Below are 23,626 nucleotides of genomic sequence, written 5' to 3'. Positions count from 1 at the left end.
ACTGTAACTTGTTAGCCACTATAACTCAGTCAAATTCGATTAAATGCCCATTCCCTGAATCTCTCAGGAGCCCCAACTTGCAAATTTTGTGGATTGTTCTAGCTCAAGACCCAACTGCTTCTCCTTTCAGTTCTCAAATTCCCTGGTTCAGTCCCAGGTGCATTGGCCAAGATGATGTCCATCATCTCCTTTAAAACAACAAACAGAAAAACAAAGGAGATGCTCTCCTTCGCATCCCCCTCCAATAAAGTGCCTTCAGCAGCTAAAACCAAATCCCAAATATTGGAGACTTATAATGACATCGTGAGAGTTAGCAAGGCAGAAGATCCCCTGGTGATTATAACAACACCGGTGCTTGAGAAGAGTCTTAGCTTCAAGGCATCTGGAATTGCTCTTGCAAGATCCATTGTCAAATGAGCTTTTTCCTTTGTTTAAAAATGTCAGCCTGAAGACCCCTGCCAGAGTGGTGGTATAGCCTGCTTGGGTTCACTCTGGCTCCCACAAGGCTTCAACAGTTCTCTTTGCCCCTCCTTGTCTCCAGGCTTAATTAGGAAATCATTTATCTTTATTGGCACTCTTTTTCCCCTGCTGCTTTGGCATTATTATTATTTTTTGCCTTCATTCCAGAGCAGTGAGCTGTACAGGGAAGACCACAGCCCCATTCATTGTGGGTGGGGAATAATCTACAGCAGGGAGCTCTACAAGGAAGACCCCAGCAATGAATCTTCCCCAACCAGCATTGCCTGAGGGACTACTGTACAGAAACAGGAGAGGAGGGTATCCCTTGGCTCCACTTACAGGCTAACAATAGGGATTCCTGGTGATACTGAAAGTAGGACACTACTCCCAAGGGATGTCATACGGTCAGCCTGTCCCAAACTGAACTGCCAACCCTCTCCGATCTAATGATACGCCTGCTTCATCACCCCAGCAATCTCCCGTGGTAAAACAGCACAGAAAGAGAAGAGGCTGTAAGGACAGCCACAGCTAGGAGACTACCGGGCTCCTGGACCCCTCCTGACTCCAGCTGAAGATCAACGTGTCTCACGGCTGAGCCCTGAGCACAGCCTGAAGCGGGGCAGGTCCTCTACACCTCCACAAACAGAAACTCCTTTGGCTTTCTCCACAATTGGCATGTGACCGTTTGCCAGAACAGCCAGAGAGTCAAAACCCAACCTTAACTTCTTGGGAGCCAGTGGCCTCCATCAGATCTCAGACACACTCGGCAGAAAACGGTATCACTTTGGCAGCTCAGAGGGAAAGCCATTCACTATGCTGTACTTCCACTACTGCATGCAGTTCTTCCTGGGAAATTTCTCTAGGTTCCCCATCAACCATAGTTTATTTAAATTGAGCTGGAGATAAAATTCCAGCTAGTAATTTCTTAAACCCTAAAGAGAAGTTTCCTCTTTGTGCAAGCCAGGCTTGCCTCAGCCTGTTACTAATTACAGATGGAACATGCAGTTCAGAAAGGAGGAATCAGAATTGTTCCCCTCCCTCCAGCAAATATCCATTGAAAAAAAATTAGTCCTCTGGCTGATGGCACCGGAAGTTTTACCGGTAAGTTTAAAAAACAAGAGGGAAGATGATTGATGGAAAAGCTGGAGAGCCGACATGCACTTAACGGCTCCTCTCCTCCTTACAACATACACTTCCCTTATTTTCAAAAAGATCTCCTTCTCTAGGAAAGACAGTGGGATCAGATGAAAACTTGATCACAAAATCAGTCCTGCTTTCTAGTTAGAGATCTCAGGGCTCTTTAAACACACAGGCAGGAAAGGCAGGCACAGAGCAGCAGAGGAATGAATCACAGAGGGCAGCCATGTTCTTCTTGTCTCCCCTCCTAATCCTCTGCCTGTTGTCTAAGGACTGCAGAGTTGCACACCGAGTCCAACGCAGGGCTGTGCCCAGCTCTGACGGGGACTCGCGGGGCCAAGGGAAACACCATGGTCAACACTTCCACATCCTGGCATCATTTTGCCTGGCTCCAGCAGACACTCGATCAGGTCTTTGGATCAAGCTTTTAAAGAAATGATCCTGTGCACCTGTCCAGGTGCTACATATTCCATGAAGCTTTTTGCCTTGTGTACTTTCTCTATGGAGGCCCCTCCCCAGTGTTCTATTTCTAGCCCTCTGGAAACCCCACTCCAGTCTGAACTGAAAGGAAGAGCAGAGGATCATCTGCAGGCCAGTGTTATCTCTAACTGAAGCCAGATATATAAACCCCATTATTCTTGAATCATAGAGTGAGACTTCCTTTCTGAGCTTCACAGTTTAGTATGCTTATCCTTCCCTGGAATCCCCTCCTATCATGCTGGAAGTAATGACATATGCCCATATCCCATGTCCAGTTTTGGGTCCCTCTACCAAATCCAGCCCCACGAACTACTTAATGGAGATAGGCAAAGTCATGAGGGCTCCCTTGATCCTCAGCCTGCATGCACAGAGCCGTTTTTCATGTTTACTGCATGCAGTCAAAACCAGAAAGAGGCAAGTTCAATGTCAGTGAGCACTCTGTCACTGGGGTGTTTTCAAGCCCTGAGACCCAGCAAACCCAGTGGAGAGGAGAGCATGAAAGCTGAGGATGCCAGACTAGGTGTGCACAGACCCATCCAGATCTTCTTGGAGAAGTGTTCCTGCACTGCTGACAGCTCAACAAGGGGCAAACAGTCAACAACAGGTTATCGTCTCAGAGCTGTCCCATCTCAACAGCTGCTAGTCTCCATAGCCAGGCTCCAGCCCCAGACAGGCAACCTCTCCCCTTAGTGGCATATTTTACTGGCAGCAGCGGGCAGAAGCAGGGATGGGAAGCAATTCCGGGGGCAGATCAGTGGGGGACACTTTGGTCTCACACCTTTGCTGCTGAGGGAGCCTCAGACACTGGAGGAGGCAGGTGCTTAGCTTTCTTTAAAATGTTTATCCTTGGGCTTATTTTGCCAGCAGGAAGCACTTCCAGCATGCACATGCCTTTGGCCTGTCACTGGCAGGCTGTGAGCCACCATGTTGCCATGGAAACCAGTAAATGCAGAATTATGACTTGACAGCAGTGTCCTGAGGAAAGAAGATCAACCTTCTTTCATATGTTTATGTCCCTGACCCACGGAGCGCGTGCCCCGGCCCTGCACTGAGGTGGGTGGGATGTCATCCTGTCAGCTTTGGGCCAGGAGGCAAGGAAGGACTGTGATCCCTGGGAGCACAGCAGGGAAATGCTGCGAGAGGCGCTCCTCACCATCGCCAGGGTCCCTCCCCAGAGAGCTTTGCTGGGTGTTTGGTCTGGCACCGATTGCTCGCTGGCTCTGAGAGGAATAGCTCCCCAACACCGCTGCGAGACCCCAACACCAGCGAGTCAGGGTCCCACAAGCTGCCCGCCTGCAGGGGTGCAGCGTCCACACGGGCTGGGCCGGCAGGCTTCCCACTCCTGCCTGCAGCGGGTGCTGCAGACACTCCTCTGGGCATCCCAGCTCCCGTACTGGTCGGTAAACCACTGAGGCCGTGAGGCAGCAAGGGCCACAGAAATACTGAGGGCAACACAGCAAGGAGGCAGGCACAGTTCTGCCCTACCTCTGCTGCCTGCAAGCCCAGACAGCCCTTCCCGAGCAGGCAGCATCCGCTAGACAGGAGCCAGTTATCCTGGATCCGCTGGTGTTTCTAGCCGAAGCCTTCCACTGCCCCCCTCTCTGCCTCATCCCAAACCAGCCGTGAATCCTTCAGTTATTACAAAGCAGGTCGACCATTTTGGGTGTGACTTTGAAATCACAAACAAGAGGACTGAAACTGAAATAGAGGAATTGACAATGACCCATCTGAGCACCAACTGATTTTTCTAACTGATTTTCTAGCGGCTTCAAATTTTAAAAATTAATACTCTATCAAGTCCATAACGAGAAGAGATGAGATACTTTTCACACACTCAGACATAACATATGTTAGCAAATAATTAGATTCAAGTTTTACAAGGGGTCGGACAGTTGCAAGCTGACTTTGTTGCTGGCTAGGTCAGGATATATGAATGTAAGCATAGTCACAATTATGGAATAATTTAAAGATACATCATATGTAAATATTTGGCCTTGAAAAATATCAACACGGATCCATTTAAATCAATTCCCAGTGAGAACCCCTCAGCTTAGTCACTGGGGCCTATTCCTCCTGGTGTTTTTGCACTGCCTGAAGGAGGGGGTCCCTGGGATGACACTCACCGAGAGCAGCTGCCCAAGAGCTTCGCTGTGTGGGGAGTCTGGGGCAGCCACAATGGAGCTTGCCTTGGGTGCAGCGACACGAGGCCCTGCATGAGACAAGGCCTTGGCAGGTGCCTGTGGGCCCCAATCGCTCAGTCCCGTGGTGTCCCTTGTACCCCTGCCGTTGCTTCAGATGCTTTCAAGTCCACCTAAACTCAAGAGGGAACACAGCGATTCCTCCCGCGTTTGTGCAGGCCTGCTGTTGGCTGGTGGGGTGACTGCTGAGTTTACACAGCTCCTGCATTCAAACCCCGAATCACAAAGCAGGATTCACCCCAGGTAGCCCGAGCTGCCTACAACCAGTCTAGTGCTAGCAGGGGAAGGGTTATTTCCCCAGGTCACCGGACGCCCATCTCAGAGATCCATGACAATTACCCAAAAAGAGCCCCATCTACAAACCCAGCATCTGTCCTGTGTGTGCCTCCACTACTCTCTGAGGAGACTGGGAATCTTGCTCACTCTCCTGGGCATGGGTTGTGCATCATCCTGTGACCCCGAGGAAGCATCTCAGTATTGCTCAGTAGTGACTTGGAGAGCACAGCACCACTTCTAGCCAGATGGTTCCCCAAACCCAGACACTCCGTGTTAATGAGCAGAGGCAGACCAGCCCTGTAGCATACTTACTTCCCATTCCCATACTTGATCCGGATGTCTTTGCTCTTCTTCAGCTCTTTGCCATCTTTAAACCATTTGTAGGATGGCTGAGGGTTTCCAGCAGTCGCCTCACATTTCAGTGAAATCTTTTCACCGACATGAACGTTTGGGCTTTTCAGTTTCTTCAGTTTGGGAGGGACAGCTACAAAAAGAGAAACCAGACAATGTGAAACCAGCCTCTTTCAGAGGCTGTGCACAAGCAATGTGAGCCCACTGAGCCCCCTCCCCTGGGAAAAGCACTTGCTGCCCCCGCTGCACATCAGCTCGGCTCCCCAGGTTTTACCAGCACACCTGCAGGGAAGGAGCACAGAGTCGGAAACATCCACGTAGGGAACAGAGGGAGCGCCCAAGCGTGGCTCGCTCTTTTCTCTGCTCCACGTGGCCAGACTGGACTGCTCCACGGCTACCCTTACTCAAGCAGGCAGGACCCACGTGCCTCCTGCTAGCGCAGGAGTTTGCTCTGCTCTCCATGCTCTCCCACCAGGCCAGAGCCAGGGATACAGGAGCTCAGGCTCTTCAGAGACTATTTTTCCCTGCATCCTGCCATTGCTGCCAATGATTACCAACACCTACATGACCTCTGCTGCTGCCAACGGGCAGGCTACCAACCCCACAACCCCACCAGCCACAGTCAGAGCGTTTCGCTGCAGGAGGAGCAGGGGCAGGTCACAGGGAGTGGTCCCCCGTCCCCCAGCAGTGTGTGCCGCAGATGTTCCGTGCCTGCTGCTGAGACGGACGCACAACAGCGTCAGCAGCGGAGCAACAGCCACTGAGAGGGGCTGCAAGGAAAACCGGCATGTATAAAGGGCAAGAAGGGAAGGGACAGCTATTCTTCAGGTTGCAGTTAGAAAAGTGAAAGAATAAAGCTATTTAAAATGGTCTTAGGATGTTCAATGCCAGACTGGCCAGCAGCCTTTCCAGTCTGAAGCCTGGCTCTGCACGTGAGCTTTCCTGGATGTTTCAGAGAGGTGATTTTACCCTGCACCTGGAGCACCAGGCAGAGAGGGAGACACTTCTTATCAATCTCTGCCAGGCTTTATATTAAACCTGACAAGAAAGGATTAGCAGGCTTGTAATTTTTCTTTCAACTGTCAGCTCTGCACTCTTCTAGCTCCCTTGTTCATCCTCAGTGTTAACCTTAAAGAAGAAAATGGCAAGTTGGTGGTTTTGCTTTAAGAACTTTGGCAACAATGGTTTCCACTTGTCTAAGATGTGTTACAGACAAAGTATTTCCTCTGACTAATATGCACAAGCCATCTTTTAATTGCCTGGTGCATTCTGATCTTGTGATATGGAAGAGCAATCAAAGGAGGAGGAACTGGATGGGTTTCATTAGAGGAACCGCTATTTTATAGACCTTCGTATGTCGCCACTCATTCTTCATGCCAAGTTATCGTAGGTTGGTTTTATTTAAAGACTGTTTTCACTGAAAGTGATCTTATACAAAATAAAAAGCACGGTAATCATCAGGCATATGCTCCTGTGGTAGGGAGCTCTGAGGACTCTTATATTCCTTTGTTTTATGTGCGAGGGTATAAGAAGCTACATTGTCCTCGATCGAAAAGTACAAACGTGGACATAAATGGAACAGTTCAGGGTAACATGAACTGGCTGGGCAAAGCTCACAGCGACTGAAAGGCAAACCCAGAGAAGTCTGCAACCGTGAGAGAAGAGATGCCCATCAGCGTGTGTGTGGGTTACGCAGCAGGTCTGGTCCCAAGCACGCCAGACCTTCCGCTGACTCTGAACTGCGCAGCTACACTGGCGCCAAGGCATAGAAGCAAATCTAAGATCCAGGAGTGTGACCGAAGCATGTTTAGCACACCAAGGTAAAAAGAATAAACCCTGCCACAGGCAACAGGATGGGGAGGGCTGCACACATGTTAATGGGGCAGGGGCACACCAAAAACCACTTGGACCGCTGCAGGCAATTGCTTCAGGCTGCACCCTGATGTCTTGCACTGTTTCCCAGGTCACTGGGCTTTGGCACAGACAGAGAGACTTCTCAGCTTTCCCCAAATTTCAAGAGTTCTGTGAAAATCCAAGGTGTCCTTGGTTTTGTGAAGCAAATATCCCTGATTCTTGCCTGGAAATGGGTCGCCCGGAAGAGCGGGAAGGCAATGAATGGAGAAGAGAGCTTGTCTCTTCTCAGAACACTGTGCATGGAGAGCCGGGAAGGTAAACAGGACCTTGCTTTTATAGGGGTCATTTTGGGGAATAGAGAAATAGGCTGTCAAATATTTATTCTGTCTGAATGTGTGTGTCAGTTGGCTCCTATTGCACACCGAGGTCACCCTGTACCATGCCAACAGTACACATATGCCTTAAATACTGGGAAGGTCCTGACCTTGGCATTGGTGCATCTGCTTCATATTATTTCCAGGCTTGCAGTCTGCAGAACTATGAAGTGGGCAGCATGGCTTGGGAGAAAGATGTGTCAGCCCTGGCCCTCTCCCCAGAAAATGCTGGCAAGAGCAGAATGGAGCCCAGAAACCTGGAGATCATTGAAGGAGAGGGCCAAGGACAAGCAAGAAACCTTCCAAGACCTCCATTCCCCAGTTCGTCCCTATGGACGTGAATCACATCTCACCCAAACGTATGCACCTCTGGCACCTTGTGCTCTTGGCCACCAATGATAAATGAGAGGACATTCCTAAATAAGCAGGTATAAAGACACGTGTGCCAGAGATGGAGCTGACACTCACACAGGGTAGGGGCTCTGCCTGCATCACACCCCTCCAGCAGAGTCCTGCCCAGAAAAAGGGAGAAAAATATGTTTCCTCCTCAGATGGCATGTCTTCAGCTGTCTTATGACAGGAGGGAAAAGGACCGGGTATTTGGTTTGCAAGCCACACTTCATGGACTGTATTTCCCTGGTTGAATCACACAGGCCAGTGAAAGGGAAATCCAACCCAGAAATAGTTTGGATGGTGTCTGGGAAAAGCACTGTGCACAAAGAAAGCGAGCTGTGCTCTCTGACGCCCAGCACATCTGTGTGCCCGACTGCTACAGCACAAGCGTGCCTTGGGCTTGGACAGCAGCACGGGAAGAGCAGGCAGAGCCCCAAGCCTGGGGACACAGAATCCAGAGCCATGCACAGGCTGCTCCGGTCGGAAGGGAAGCCCAGCCTTGGTCTCCTTGAAGGGCTGCTCTGGACTGGAAAGACTCTCTTCATAATTCCTGCATCTTTTAGAAAACACAGAAATCCTGATTTAGAGCCATTAACTGCTGATGAGTCTGCTTAATGCCAGCCAAAGACCTTCCACTGGTTTTTATTCGTATTGTTTAAACTGCAGCCCTTATTCCTAGCCTCAATTTCTCTAACTTTGGCTTCCAGCCAAGAGATCTCTCTGCCTTTCTCTGGTAAATTTGAATCCTGTCTAGCAACCAGAAACCTCTTTCCTTTTTAGGTACTTGTAAACTATGAAGGAATCACCTTTCAACCTTCTCCAGAAGTAAACTAAAGTAGCTTGAGAGACCAACGCAGCACATAGAGTACTAATACTTCACTATATCAAAGACAAAATTTCGCATTTTGGTTCATTTTCAGCTTCAGCATTGACCTATTTCCTATGCCTGACCTATCCAAATCAGAGGGTTGCAGCTCAGAAAGTCACGAGCTTCGTTCAAGCAGACATGAGGATTTTAAAAGCGTCCCCTTTCTTTAGTGCTTGGAACATTTTGTGTCGTTTCAATCTCCTCCCTGTTTGGTACTTTCTTGAAACGTGCTGGGAAAACAAACTCACTAGCTTTATAGATATTAAGATAACATACTATCCGTTGAAAACAGTCTCAGAGGTATACCAAGCAGGGTCCAGGTCCAACTTCCCCATGTTCCCACCAGCTCCTGGCTGCCCAGCCTCCTCCACACAGGTGCTGCTCAGATACGGCTAGTACAGCCTTCGTCAGAGCCAAAGCACCGAACCAGGGCCATCCAAGTCACCCCATCATCCTGGCGCAGGCTGGGCTGAAGCTGCCGTTTCATCACCTGCTCCTCATCACCTGAATGTCATAGTTCTGGTCTCCCAGCTCATGGCTTCCTCCACAGCTAGTTTAGCCACACACACTGCTCAGCCACCACTGCTGCTGGCTTCAAAAAAACAGCGAGGAGATTTTTGGCTGTGCTTGTCAGACTGAGGTACAGGTAGCTTCAGGCAATCATTTAGGTCACCTTGCAATCCTGTCAACCTACTCTATCCAAATTCAAGTCTTTTCTCTGTAGGGGTGAAGAACCACCAGCCTCACAAAGCCTGAGGTGTTGGACAGAAGAAGCAGCTGCATTTCTGGCAATTTTTCTAACAGACAACAACATCAGGAGTATGCCATGCTGCAGAAAGGAAGGTTTAATCCTGGTACAGCTGACACCAACAATAAATACCGATTTTCTACAGGTTCTTGCGCACTCCAAGGTCAGATAAAACCCAAGTAACCATTAGCTCCCAGTCTACACTAGTTGTGTAAGCCATAAGAATTAACCCTAAACCATGCTGGAGCCAGAATCAACAAATACACACAATTTCCTAACTTGTTTCTAGAGCCATGTTTCATTAAGAGGCCTTTGCAGGAGAGGTTTGCCCTCTGACAACAGTCCTGGAGTCTACTGCCAAGTTACCCCCTTCTCATGGAGAGAAGAGGGTTACAAAAGTCTAAAAAACTGAGCTCTAAATTATGCCATATGAGTTGCTTGAACATCCACCATAAAAGGACTTATATGTACATACAGTTTTAATTAATTCACTTCTGATTACATTTGATATTACATTGAAGTACCTTGATGATAACAATACCTCTTTTACTGCTGGTACTTGGAGCATGCCTGAAAGCACCTTAGAGTCTCAACTCAAAACATCATTAATCATAAACGGGCAGAGTGCCCAAACAGAGTCCAACAATGGAGCAGTAACAAAACCACATCCCACCCACAAAGCATCATAGATAAACAACCCCACGGCAGCATAAAGCAGAAGCAAGTCATCCTGGGAAGGGTGCTCAGTGGACTCTTTAAGAGCCAGCAACGCTAGCCACAAATGCTGCTTCAAGAGCTGTGTCTTGCTCGCTGTGAGGGCATTCTACAGGCACACCTGGGATCTCTGGGCAGCAGACATCGTGAGTAGACGTGACTTATCTTCCTGGCCTCCTCCAGAGGATGCAGTGCCAACCACTGGAGGCTCCCCCACACTGCCTGCCACACGGGGGTGGCAAAATGTTTAGGTAGGTGGATCTGGGAGGACTGGAGGATCCTTCTGTGTGTCTCTGAGCAGCTGAGGAAAAAGACAACTTAGCTTGAATTCCCATGGCCATGGAAACGGGAGGCTGAAAAATGCCTTCTCACAGGAATAGGAGGAGATGGGAGGAGAGTTAGGACCTACAAACTCACGGGTGATGCCTTGACATGCCTACATCAGAGCACTGGCTTTCAGCACACTCCCCCCACCCAAGTGCAATCCTCAGGTCCCCTCTGCCAGAAGGGGAGGGAAGCCGCACATGCGACCTTTCGGAAACAGGCCGTGTTTCTCAGACTACCTGAGCCATTGGCCCCAGGACAGCCCTTCCACAGAGGCGCCAGGGCTTCCAGCATCTGGGCTACTGCACTGGGGTCGAGAAGATGCAGGTCTGGAAACGTGTCCAAGCGTTTGAGCTCCCAGTTCTCAACAGGGAAATCTGGACACCCAGAGGATGCTACAGGCACAGTCCCTGAGGCTTCCAGGCTCCTTGCCACTGAAGTACAAGATCTGGAGGCATGACACCCACCCAAGCCACGTCTCAAAGGCTGTTATTCCCTAAGCTCCTTCTGGAGAGTCCCCACCACTTTGGTGTTCAAAGTCCCACCCGCAGGAGTACAGGCCTTCCCTTTTATGTAGGGCACCTCAGATGGGAGAGTTTCAATGTTCTCCCAGACGGAAAATTCCAGAATTCATTTTTCCATGAGAAATGTTTTGCAGCCTCGACTTGCTCCAAATTCAAACAATAAACTTCTGCAAAGATGGCAGCTTCTTACCAAACAGGTTTCGTCCCATTTCTGTCATCTCTACTACAAGGTGAGGACACATGTCCCTGGCACAGGGCATCACCATGCAGGTTTGGTGACCAGGCGTGTCTTTAGTTGGTCAGCATGCTCTGCACTGGGCTAATGCATGTTACTTCTTGGCTAACGCATCGCTACTGCTTCTGGCATGTTTGCTGCCTCTACTGTTTTTATCAGAGGTGATGCCTCTTTGGCCTGTCTTTGCTTTGGCCTTTATTTGACCAGGAGACAAAACTGAATCACAGCAGCAGCAGCTCCTGCCCACCCACCTTGACTCTTTGACCTTTTCAATGCTGGCTGCAAATGCCAATTTGTCAAAGAGGGACTTGCTCTGAAGAAAGCTGCCTCAGCCAGAAGGAATGGAAACGTGGGGCCCACTCGAAGCCTTGCTTAACGCTTTACACGCTTTAAGTGTTTGTCCTCCTTTTTTCTGGGTTTTTATAGAGAGGGTAAAAACGCAGTCATTGTTGTGCATCCAGGCAGGCTGGGGCGCCTGAAGCTGGGACTCTGAAAGGAGTCCAGTTCTTTGGTGGCAGGGTCACAAGAGCTCCTCTGAGTCCGTGACCCTCCAATACCCTTGAAGGTAAGAGGGCTGTATTTAACTAAAGCCGTGTCTGAAACATGGGAGGGAGCAAAAGACCCTGGCTTTATCCAACCGGTGGACACAACCTCCACAAACCACACACAGTCCAGAGCCTGTGGGAGAGAACCTTGATGTCAAACTAACACATTTCCCTGCCACAACCCACTGGGGGGTAACTACAGGCTCCAAATTGAGAATATAAAATATATAGTATCTGTAATATGCTTTATGCTTTACGCAACTACTATTTCCAGTTTATGTAAAAAGGATAATCAGACTTTCCCACAGCTGTTAACGTGACTGTCTTTCCTCACCGCAGCAGTTCACCCAGCTCTCTGCGTCCTGGGCAGGCACACTCGGCAGGTAAACCACAATGTCAAACTTAAATTTCCAAGGGGCAGCATTCTGCTGTAGCCACTATTAGGCCTTTTAATTAACACAGCCATGTTTCTCTTACTAGATCTGTGATGGTAAGGACTCCACTGTGGGAGCCAGCACTAGATGACATGGCTCACTCTGGGCATTTACACCTCGCCTCCACTGTCCGTGTGTCTGTCTGTGCATAACTGCAAAGACAGAGGCTTCAGAAGGGGCTGATAACCCAAAGCTCGCCAGCGACACAGGAGATGTACTCTGTGCCTGCCATGCACTGTGCTGCTCTGCCCTTCCTGCAGCAGTACACCAGCAGGACTCAGAGGCATATCGGTGTTCCTGGGAGAGGTCCCATTTTGACAGTTGGAGACACTAGGTATGACAATGCAGGAGTCATTTCTCCAGGTCATAGAGGGTCTGCGGAGGACATCCACTCAGCTGATTCACAGAGAACAGACAGTGATGTGGAGAGGACCCAGGTGACTGGAAGTGTGAAGATGCTGAAAAGACTGAGATCAGCAGACCTGGGGTTGGAATGAAGCATGGAAACCTTGCTGGAGCCAGAACGACTGCAGTATTCCTCCCTACATGTCCCACATCCCTACCATACAAGTTCTTTTCCCTTAACTACGTTCCTGTAGCCCTCTGTCTCAGGGAGGAGAAATGACTACAATGCCAATCCACAGCACTATATATATTTAAAACTGACAGTTACAACAATCAGTATTTCCATTATCATTTCCATTAGCCAAAGAAAATGCAGTGGAAAGTCACAAGCAGGTTTGCTGACTTAGGTTTGCTCTTTATAGGATCCCTCTGGCAGCTCAAACCACAGGAAAAGGTGCCACAAAGCCAGCAAGTTCATCCTCCCCTTACAAACATACTGGCTCCATTTACATAAAAGAGCAACGGATCAACTCCTCCTCTGTCTTTTTCTTTCCCACTTAATATTTAGTTATTCTTCTTTCAAGTGAAAGTTTTGAAATTGCTGTATGACTTGGTCCAGAGCCCTAGGCTGAAATCTCAGCTCCATTGAAATCAATGAGCGTTTGTCCACTGGGCAAGGACGCCTTCCCAATACCCAGGCTTTTCAACCGAATGGTTAAGACAGCTAGGGTATGCTTTTGTAACAGATTGGGCAGAAATACTGGAAATGGCCACGCACATGACCACTCAATGCTTACCTGAATAGCACAACAGCTACAAGTAATTCACAGACAAATATCCAATATTAAAATCCAGGGCTGAAGGGCTTGGATTTGCCAAACCTAGTACTCTATGAACACTAGCTGGTTTGCAAACAATGTAATTGGAGTAGAATTGCTATTGTGTTTGTTTGTTTTGAATATTTTTGGCCAGGAAGTTGTCCTGGAGGTATAGTTGAGCATAAGTGGTCTGGTGGAAAAATGTCATTCATTCTGTTCCTATTAAAACCAAAAACAATAGCCACACAAAGACAGCAGCGACAATTTCTGCTCTTCATGCCTCTAACAATGTGTTTTCAACCCTAAAGGCAACATCTTGTTTGTACCAAATTGATTCTGGGATCATATTTTATATAATCAAATATATCTTTAAACAAAGATATATTTTATGAACTGTTCAATTTCCAGAGGACCTTGGAAACAGCAATTCATAAAATATAGCTTTATCTCTATCTTCACAATCAGCTAGAAAAATGGCCCACCCATACTCTGTGGACTGCCAGTCAAGACCCAGCCAACAAATGAATTACCCAGAGCATCCAAAACTTTAAAATACATTAATTCTTTGCTTCAGCCACTGAACACTAAGCGCAAATCACTTGCCCTAGTACCCTGGTAAAGACCTGGGTGGTATCCATCATCTTTCAGTCACCAAAGGAAAGTGTAACCCTCATCCCAGGAGAAAAAACAATTTAAGTTAGCAAAAAACCTTGTTTCATTAAATGTTTATTATGAAATCTATACATGAAACCACACGTAGACTCCTTACGGTCATGGCAAAGCTAAAGGCTATGTTTCAGGTTACAGGGGAGGATTTGCTGATGTAAAATGGCCATAAGGGAATATCATCAGTTCCAGAAAGGGATGAAAAAAACCTGTTTGGTGTTTTACAGCTCTATCAACCACAGAAGTGTTTCTTTAAAACATGGGGGAAAATGCTCACCTAAAGGGGAGCTGAAATTCTTTTTACAGACTGCCTGCACTGCCTGGGCTCTCCCAATGACAAGAGGACAGAAAACACACCGTCAGGGACTGGCGAGAGCATTGCAGGTAAACTTGCAAAACCAAGAGCTGCTGCAATGCCACGGGTACAGACCAACCCCAAACACCACCCACCAAGTCCTTCAGACACACCAGCAAGAAGGGCCACTACAAACGGATAAATGCGACTGAGTCTCTGAGTGAGGTGCAAGGTTTACCAAGTTGTCCTGGTTTGAGCTTACTTAAACAAGTAAACCTTCCTCCCTCTGCCTAGCCTTGTCTTGCGCCCATCAGTTAGCTGTGAAAGCAAAGGACCAGGGATGCACGCTTAGCTTGAGACAGCACGGCACTTCTGGACATCTCTTTCCTCCTCTTTCAATGTATTGTATTTAAACAGAATGAGGACCCCAGAGATGTGGGGTTGCTGAGATGTGAGGTCTGAGGCCAGGAAGACCATAAACACAGAGCACCGTCTGCAGCACCTCACTGCAGAGGGACTGTTCAAACCCAGCCCACACTGGCAAAATCCTAGAGCAGAATCTGCCTCCTTCCCGGCCCCCGCACACTTACAGGTGAGAGCCTGTTTTAACAAGTGTTTCTAAACATGCTTAACATCGACAAGTAGGGGAAAATCAGCAAAACTTGGGATCAGTTACAAAGATGTTTACTCAGGGCAGGCAGAAGTCAAGTGAAGGTCACACGCGGCAGCCCAGTTTGCAATGGTTTTTGGATATTTCGACCTCCCAGGAAGTCCCAGTGTTTCATACATGACCAGGTGGAAACACTGTACAAAGCAAGCGTTCAAAGAAGAAAGCACTTTAATGTCTGGACAAATAAATTCAATTAGCAGTCTCTAACATTGAGATGGGGGGATTTTTAACTTTTAACCTATAAAACCGTATTCGCTAGCATTCCATGACAAAAGCCAGCCACTTGCAGTCTTAATTACAATATTTTTTTCCCATGTCTCTGCTTATTTGAAAGTTCACCATTGTCTCTGGTAGGGTTTTGACAAACCCACCAGAGGGTATTTCCAAAACAGAAAGCAGTGTTTTTATCGGGATCTCCCCACAAGAGACCCTGGGGCTTGCATTGAAGGCTTGCTTTTTCTCTGTAATGTTATATTAGAAAGATTAGAAGTTTTTCTGTTAGTTCAAGAAATGATTTAAAGCACTGGTACCAAAAGAACCTCAGACAGTGACCACAGGCCTGTTTTTCATCCAAAGGAAAAGGAAAGAAAATAAAGACCATCCCTGAAACAGCTTTCTCAAGGCAGCCAGATACATACATGCCCAAACCCCTCCAAGCGTGGACGGAATTACCACCCTACACTGTAACACTCTCCCAACGCCCAGGACGCCCTGGGTCTCCACAGCTGCTGGGACAAGGGCCGTGTTGGGCCGAGTTCTGCTCCCTTCCCAGGCGTTGACCTTTCCGCTGAAATCAGCAGGACCCCTGGCACAAGAGAAGATGATCTGCAGAGAGGGGCCGGCTGCACTCCATGCTGGCAGTGCCCACGCGCTGCCCGCGCCGGGGGAGCGCCCGAGCCCTCTGGAGAAGGGGCCACCCTCCTCCCTGGGCTGCAGGGAAGCAGCGAGCTGTAAATTCCATTCGGGACTCTGGGCACTGCCCAGTGGAGACACTAACACAGCGTGTCTCCTGCCTTGTCCAGAGTGCGGCTTCCCAGCATTGTTCTGAATAGCTCTGGACCCCCACTGAAGTGCAGCGATGGGTGGCTTACACTGAAATGTCCCCCAACCAGGCTGATTTATGGCTGCCAGGAGTCTCAAGGATGTCAGCTCTTCCTGATTAATTTTTTTATCCTTATTTTCCCTCGTTTTATATTTGAATATTGCTTATTGCAATATTCTTCAGAACTATTCTCTGGAAAGCCATACTGGCTAATTTTTGGCTTGTAAATTGTTCATGAGCACTTTGTGGCCTGTGTTTAAAAAAAAAAATCAAGCAACTCTGGCTCATTTGGGTTGGATAAAGAGATTTTGTGGCCTCTATCAATTCTAGTCCCTGACAGCAGTGACAGAGCTCTTATTATCACAAACATACAGTTGCAATTTTTAAATTTGCTTCCTGTGACTCTTCGTTAAAATTTAATCAACAGTTTCTGCTTCCACAAACATTTCCGGCAGAAAGTTCACTTTATAGAATATTCATGGACAACCAGTAAGAAGGAAGGTAAGCAAATCCGAGTTTTTGAGGTAAGCTACTCCACTGACAGACTTAGGGAAGAGCAGCAAAGGAAGGTGTGACACAAGTCATTTTCTAGGAGATACTGCAGAATGCAAGCAACCAAAACCAAAGACCAATGATGCAGTAGCAAAACGTGGATGAAGAAAAGACAATAGGCAACATAGTGGTGGCTCAAGCAGAAAGATTATTTTAGTTCAAAATGGATAGGGATTTATTTGACCTGCTTTACGTCTAGCTGTAGACTACAAGGTGGGAACTTTTGTCAGACTGGCCAACAAATCCTGCACAACACAAACAACTTAAGGTAAAAACCAGAGCTCTGAACAAAAGATGACTGTTGAGCAAAAAGCTATTAATAGTGCTGGGGTTCATCCCAGAAATGTTGCGTAAAGTGGGACAATTCACATCCCTTCTCTGTGCTTCCATTTCCTCTCTCAAAGATCCCACTTAATATATTTGGGGCAGAGACTGTCTCTTGTTATGACTCTGTGCTGTGAATAGCACAAGGGGAACAATGCTGCAGTTGGGACCTCTGGATGCCACCACAAATGCCAATTTCAAGCAGCAGTGACAACAAGCGGAAGGAGTCCGGGAGCCAAGGAAGACCTGAGAAAAGACAGGGCACAATGTGGGATTCATCTTGTATTATAGGCACGGATAATTCTCATCTCCATACAAGAGTGTTCAGGAAAAGCAAGGAAACAGTTGAGCTAGACAAGAAAGAAGGTGGCTCTCTGCCCAGACACTTCAGCTTAAGCAAAATTCCTCCAGAGCTGCTCCTTGACTTCTGCACTCACACTGCTCCCCACCTTCACATCTCCCCAAGCCATCCTTGAATATCTCCATGCAAAGGAATGCAACAACCTAGAAACCCCCCCAAAAAAGGACATTTGGGGGTCTGAGACAGTATGAAAAACCTGATGGGAAAAGTGGGGTCTCCTCTGCTGGGGAAAATTTCTGTAGGAAACACTCAGTCTAAAAACCCTGTGCATGTGACTTTCTTTCTGATAAACATGCAGAAGGTGCAGTGGTGTTGAGGAGCTGCCCTGGAAAGGCCTGGATAGACCTTTACCATCTTCAGTGTCTATAGAACCAACCTGGAAAGGCCCAAAGACAGGGTTCAGGGGTACAACAAACCACAGGATTACAAGACTAAGCTTGCAAGAACCCTTCAGAAGTTGAGCAGACCACATCACTGCCCTGAGATGGGGTCAGCCCTGCAGCATCCATCCAACTCACCAGGATCCAGGCACACAAACAACCTATTGCTACAAATCTACACTGCATCCCACAGAGTGCCCCAGGACCTGGCTGACTTCAAAGGTATACCTGATCCCAACCTCACAACCTCTCCAACAAGCAACGTTAGATGCCCTCTGGGAAAAGGTTCATGGTCCCCACAAGGAAGGTTGTCAGCACAAGGGCACACTAGTTAGCAGGTGACAGGGAACCCAGCCACATTATCAACTACTGAGACCTGTGAGGCTCTTTTGGTCCCCAGGTGCAAAAGAGATGTTCCACCTATTCCCAAGATGTATCCCATCTCTCCTTCTGTCTCCCCAGTCCTTTACCTCCTTTCTGTATATTTCTCTTGCCCATCCCAGCTGCCACCAGTTACAAGTAATCAAAATCACTCATCTTTGTCCTTTCTGTCTCAATTCACCTTGGCTGTGAGATGCATGTTTCTTAGTTTCCTTTGCAAAATTAATGATCTTGAAAACCTTCAACATCACTTTTAAGCCCCAGCCTGACCTTCCTTCTGACCTTCCTTTCATTTCTGGAGATGCTGACTACCTCCTACATCTCACTGAAGAGCTCCAGGCAGCCTTGTCTTCATGAAATCGAGAGGGCCTGAATCATCCTCTCAGACAAGCACCTGAATATTGGTGCTGCTTTTCTCTTTTTCTGCCAGTTTGGGATGGTGCATCAGGAGCTCCACTATCACACACAGCTCAGAAGTACAACACTGCTTCGAGGCTGCGTTGCTGTCTGGTCACACTCTCCCCCTGGCTGCAGGATGTAGAAGCTGAGCTTCCACTTGTACTCGCACTCCATGAAAGGTGACTGATCTTCACCCTCATGTCCTGTCTGTCCCTGCAGCAGCAGTTAGCTCCTCTACATAATGGTCAGGCCTAAAACACGCTTTTCTTCAAGAGCAGAAAGCCTTCCTGCACACCTAGGTGCTGCTGTTTGTAGGTACAGGACCCCTGTACACATGCAGAGGAAGGACCCATCCCAGATCCTCTTTTATAATGATGTGTCTGAGCAAGGACCCATGCCAGTAGTTACCTAGGTCTCACCCAAAGCCAGGGGATCATGAAGACTGAACATCAGTCAAGTCAAGCGGAGCCTACCCTATTATGCTTTTCATCCCATTTTTCAACTTGCACCCCTCCCTTTGTAATTTGGTGCTAAATAAATGGCTGGTCAAAATATCAGCTAATTAACAGGGAGCGTCTTTGTGAACATGAACAAAAGCTAAACAGGCACCTCTGACAGGATCACATATCAGCCCTGCCATATGAAGGATATTTTGAAAAACCTTCCTGGGTAACTAAAGACAAGCAGGTCCGACTTCCCAAGTACACTCGCAGACTCCCCTTAATTGCTGTTGGAGCCCCAAGGAAACGCAGCAGAGGTTAACTATGCGTGGCTCACCATGAAGGGCAGCAACTGGCAAGACGTTAGCTCCCAACACTGTGCTCTCCTTCACTCCTCTGACAATTTGACACACTGCTGTTTATCCTAACCCATTGTTCATGGTCCTCCCCACCCAGTTTTCAGCCCATGTGATGCTCTCCTGTCCCTACCAACTGGAATTAATTTGGGGTGCTAGGGCTCTCTCAAGAGACTTTACTACAATCTAAATGTTGGCAAAGTATTACCTGTTTTCATACAGATATTTTGGCCTTTTATCAGACACCCGGAGTAAACAAGCAAGCCATCACATTTTTCTGAGGCAGCTGGCTTGCAACTCCTATCTCCCTCAGTGATCCTCTGAATAACCAGGTAACTTTGAGAGGGAGATTCTGGTCAGCAAGGGCTGTTTATCAACATAAACCTTATTCTCCCAGAATTCCCCTATACCTTTAACTCGTTATGGAAATCTGATGCTGCTAAAACATTTAGCTGAACTTAGGTCAAGAGAAGATGGCTTTTGAAAGACTTCCAATGGTTCATTTGCAATAAATGGCTGGGGAATAAATCATTTCAGCCCTGATGAGTCCTCAAGCAGCCAACTCTGTTAGCAGGGCAACTCCAGCAGCGAAGAACAGGGGAAGGCTTCGGTGACGCATGGGGACTCATGACAGGCACAGAAAGCAGCCAAAAAGACCACCATGCCACAGAGAGGCTGCCATGTTGGGTCAGACCACGCTCCTTGCTAGACAGGGACCTCCACTTCAAGGCAGCAAGTATCACTTACTCCTTTTGAATAACTTCCCAGTAGGGAAGTCTTCTGCATTCTCTCAAGGACAGAGCTGGTTTTCTGCCCTGATGCCAGGAGGCTTATAACCCTGCGTGCATTTTTACCCTAGTTAATCCATCTGACAGCATGCCTATGCTTCATATAAATGTCTCTCCCTTTCTGCCAGTCCTGCTATGCTCTTGCCTTCAGCGACCGCATGATAACAGCTTCCAGGGGATACTGATGTACCAAGCGAAAACCGGCCGCAAGCAGTTTGGGGTGCCTGGGCTTCCATCTTCGGCTTCAGCAGAGACATAAAGAAAGAGTGCGCCAATTACCTGACTTTCTGTACTGTCACTATGTCCCTTCTCCTTTCAGAGACCTCAGATTTCAATCCTGTGGGGTGCAAGCTGTTTCCAGGTTGCCTTCCCCCACTCCCAAATGGAAAAGTCCTTCCCTACTCACACACACCATCCTTGCAAGAGCCACAGTAATGCTTCATACGGAAAGCACTAGCAACAGCCTTGCACCAGGCTGACCGGGGGCATGGAACCTCCATCCACCACCAGGAGCTGGGCTGGGGACCACCACCACGCCTCCAACCCCAGCTCAGCAGACATAGTCCACCTGGGGACCACAGCAAGCTCCCCACAGTACCATTTCCCCAGCATCTCAGGCTGAGACAGCGCTGGAGAGGTGGATTTGAGGACAAGGCTTCAGGAAGCTTCCAAGCTCTGGCACGTGAGCACCACAGATGACAGCTAGGGTGGCCAGTCCAATAGCTGTCAGTGAGGACCCTACTTGCCATCTACAAAGCAAAAGACCGTACCTACGCACAACTCCCGTAGCACACTGCCCCAGCAACTCAGCCAGCTCACGTGGACTGCGAGCACAGCGTGGAAGGGCTGCTGACTCAGGGTAATTCATCAAGCTGAGTCCCTGGCTGCTCTGACAGGTTTGGACTCGAGCAGCTAATCCCAGCCCAAACCTGAGGAAGGGGGACTGTCAACTCATGTTGGTCTGCGCTGCCTCTCTCTTCAGGGTGACTCCTCCAGAGGGTATCAAGAACACCTAAGGTAGGCTCTGCTCTGAAGTGGCTCCCCTTTTCTGGGTACACAGGGAGCCCAAGGGCAACAGCCTCCTCCCCGCCACCCCCTCACCTCCTCCACAGTGCTAACCAGAGCCAGCATCAAGAACCCAAGCCCAGCTCAGAACAGAGCTGCCCCAAGAACCTTTGGCTGCTCAGGTCAAGTGCAGTTGTTCAACCAAGTCCAGCCGGCAGCACGCTAAAAATACCAGCCTTTTTCTGCAGAATAAGAGGTTTTAAGGCAGGAATCTGGTGCAGAATAGTTCTTTCCCTTTAAATTCACACCCTAGGCCAAGCATGTTTTGCAAGAGCCTCCCTGTGCAGACAAGCCCTGAGGCTTCAAAGCAGAAAAACGCCCCTGCTGGGGGAAGCACCCAAGCCATTTCGATGCCAGGGCCCCAAATATTACAATGAGGTGGCTGCAAAGACTGGAAGAAGAGATGGGGCAGGCTCAGAGACATGTGGTTCTCCATTAGCATGAGAAGACAGCAAATATGAACAAGAGACACTCAGTGTCTCTTCTGACCTGCAAAAAAGACCACGAAGAGGAGAAGGGGATAGGAGGAAAGGACAGACAGATGCCACGCACTCAGCTCAGCTCACTTGAAAATCACAAATTGGGCCTCTTCTTTTCAAAATCAGTAATATGGGATTAAATATAGCAAGCTATCCATCTAGAGATGGTTTTGAGGTTTGTTATTATCTTTGATATTGTGAATGTTTAGGCCCCAGAAAGGACACACTGTTTGGCTTTGCCCTGCAATGACAAAAGAGAAGAGAAATTGGAGATTGACACAAAATAAAGCAAGTACAACACCTGGGGCTTTACGGGAAATACCAGATTACCACAGTTCTGGCAATAAAACCAAAACTGTTGGCAGGGCTTCAGATTACTACTGCTGCTTCTTTCCTTTCTCACCCCCCAAAATGAAAAAGACACCTACCTAACCCCGTAAGAAACCCAGGGCTGTGGCTCATGCCACCTCTCTCGAACACTGCCTCAAAACACTACCGACACAAAATGTTACAACATGCTAAATGAGCAATGGCCCTGCTAACACAAGGCTTGTACTTAAAATTGCACGGCCTGATCACGATTTCTAAATATAGGATAGACAAGGAAAGCTTTCCAGAAGCACTAATAATTCAAACAACCAACCAAATACACGCTATGTGGACAGAGGTGGTTTTGAAAGCTGTTACCAACATATTTCCATTGTACAACATTGCTTTGCCACTCCTGCTTTCTCTTCTGCCCATCATCAGCAGGTAGAATGGATAAGTTCAACCACAGAAAGGAGCAACTCCCTGAAATGCAGCTTTGGAAAGTCCTAAGCAAAGACAGCAGCATTGCAGCTGCTTGCGGCAGATTCGGGAGGGCAGTCTTACACCTGGAAGTTTGCCCATAGAAGAGCTAGAAGAGCTAGAAGTATTATTGAAAAAAATTAAAGTCTGGGAGGTCTGTGGAAGCCGAGATCACTTGCCCTGGGAAGGGTCTGCAGCACCTACACCATCAGCAGCAGGACAGATCATCATCCATGAGCCTGCCTTGACAAATCAGCTGAGAGAGAGGAGCACTGAAGAGGCAGAAGCACTGAAGAGGCAGAAGCATGCACTGTAACCAGTGTGCCCAAAATTGTAGCATGCGTTTACTGCTGCTTTACCAATACTGGTATCCAAGCAAGCGACAGAGAAGCTTGCTGAGGACGTCTTCGCGTAGCAATGTTACTTCCTGACTGCAGTGCAGACATTGCTCCAGCTGGGCGAGGACCATTTGCCCATGGCAACCTTTTTCACTCGTCAGCTCTTCCTTGTTTATCAACGAATCTCTTCATCCTCGTGCCTAAAAGTGCGCAACTGTGAATCAGGAAAGGTGAGTCAGATCCCCAGCCTTGCTGTTAAGGAATGGGCTGCATCAGTGCAGCACGGGTACCTACAAGCCATCACCCCAGCACAGGATGGGCACTGTCCTTCACCTCCTGCAGGAAACTCAAGTGTTCAGTTAGCCATAAACCACAACCACTCCTCCAGATTTTTACCATTTTCTCCCCCAACTACCAGCATTATTTGCCAAGATGTCCCTCCTGAAATCCACCCACTGGCATTTCTTCAGGGGGTCCCAAACCAAGATACCCAGGAGTTCACCAGGTCCCTCCCTCAATCTCAATATGTCCACTTCAGATGGCAGAAAGGTTTCCTTATTCCTAAATGGTCTCACTAGCCCTACTGGACAGAAAGCGGGTGCCCAGGCTCATCAGGGTGGGCAGTGGGAAGGACACCCAGAAATAGTAATTTGTGTTGCCTTCCATCTTCCTGAGATGATCTTTGTAGGGGAAAAGGTTCAGATTCTGGACAAAGACTATTAATGCGTGGGAGTACTGGGAGATATAACGCAGGACTGAGGGGCAAATGTTCTTTCAAGTAGGGAAGAAGCATGGACATTGTTATACACACACTGCTTGTGGTACTAAGTCATCATTTCATGTAAGATCCAGGATAATTTCTGGTTTGGGCTGAATCTCTTTTTCTTGATCATGTAACTGGCATCTCTGCAATGTTAAGACCTCTTCTGCGATGCAAGTTTTTGCTGTGTTTGTTACCCAACACCTAGCCAGAGAGTTTATTTTAGCATTCATTAAATGTGCCTCTCACACAGACTCTTAGCACAAATACAGAAACCTAATCTCATTTATTGACAAATGTGAAGCAAAATACACTTCCATGCCAAAGAGAAGTTCATCACATTCTTTGTCCTTGCCCTTCAGGCAAAACCCTGAATGAGCAGATGAAACACGCACGATCTCTGCAAGGGAAACAAACTGCTTCTTGGGTAGCAGCGATCAGGCAGACTCCCGCCCTTTGAAAGA

At 48.1% G+C, this 23,626-nt stretch overlaps 1 protein-coding gene across 1 annotated transcript in view; it reads right to left on the bottom strand.

Annotated features, from left to right (window-relative positions):
• The window catches only part of NRG2 (neuregulin 2), a 168,619-nt gene that overhangs the window by 58,500 nt on the left and 86,493 nt on the right, over nucleotides 1-23,626 (bottom strand). The window contains exon 2 of the mRNA XM_086470932.1: nucleotides 4,863-5,034. Within this exon, the coding sequence (XP_086327058.1) occupies nucleotides 4,863-5,034 (172 nt within the window). The remainder of the gene's footprint in view (nucleotides 1-4,862; nucleotides 5,035-23,626) is intronic.

The sequence above is a fragment of the Leptosomus discolor genome, chromosome 10, assembly GCF_034619465.1.
Source record: "Leptosomus discolor isolate bLepDis1 chromosome 10, bLepDis1.hap2, whole genome shotgun sequence".
Classification (NCBI taxonomy): Eukaryota; Metazoa; Chordata; class Aves; order Leptosomiformes; family Leptosomidae; genus Leptosomus; species Leptosomus discolor.
The sequence above is the reverse complement of the archived record's forward strand: the minus strand, read 5'-3'. Positions and strand labels throughout refer to the sequence as shown.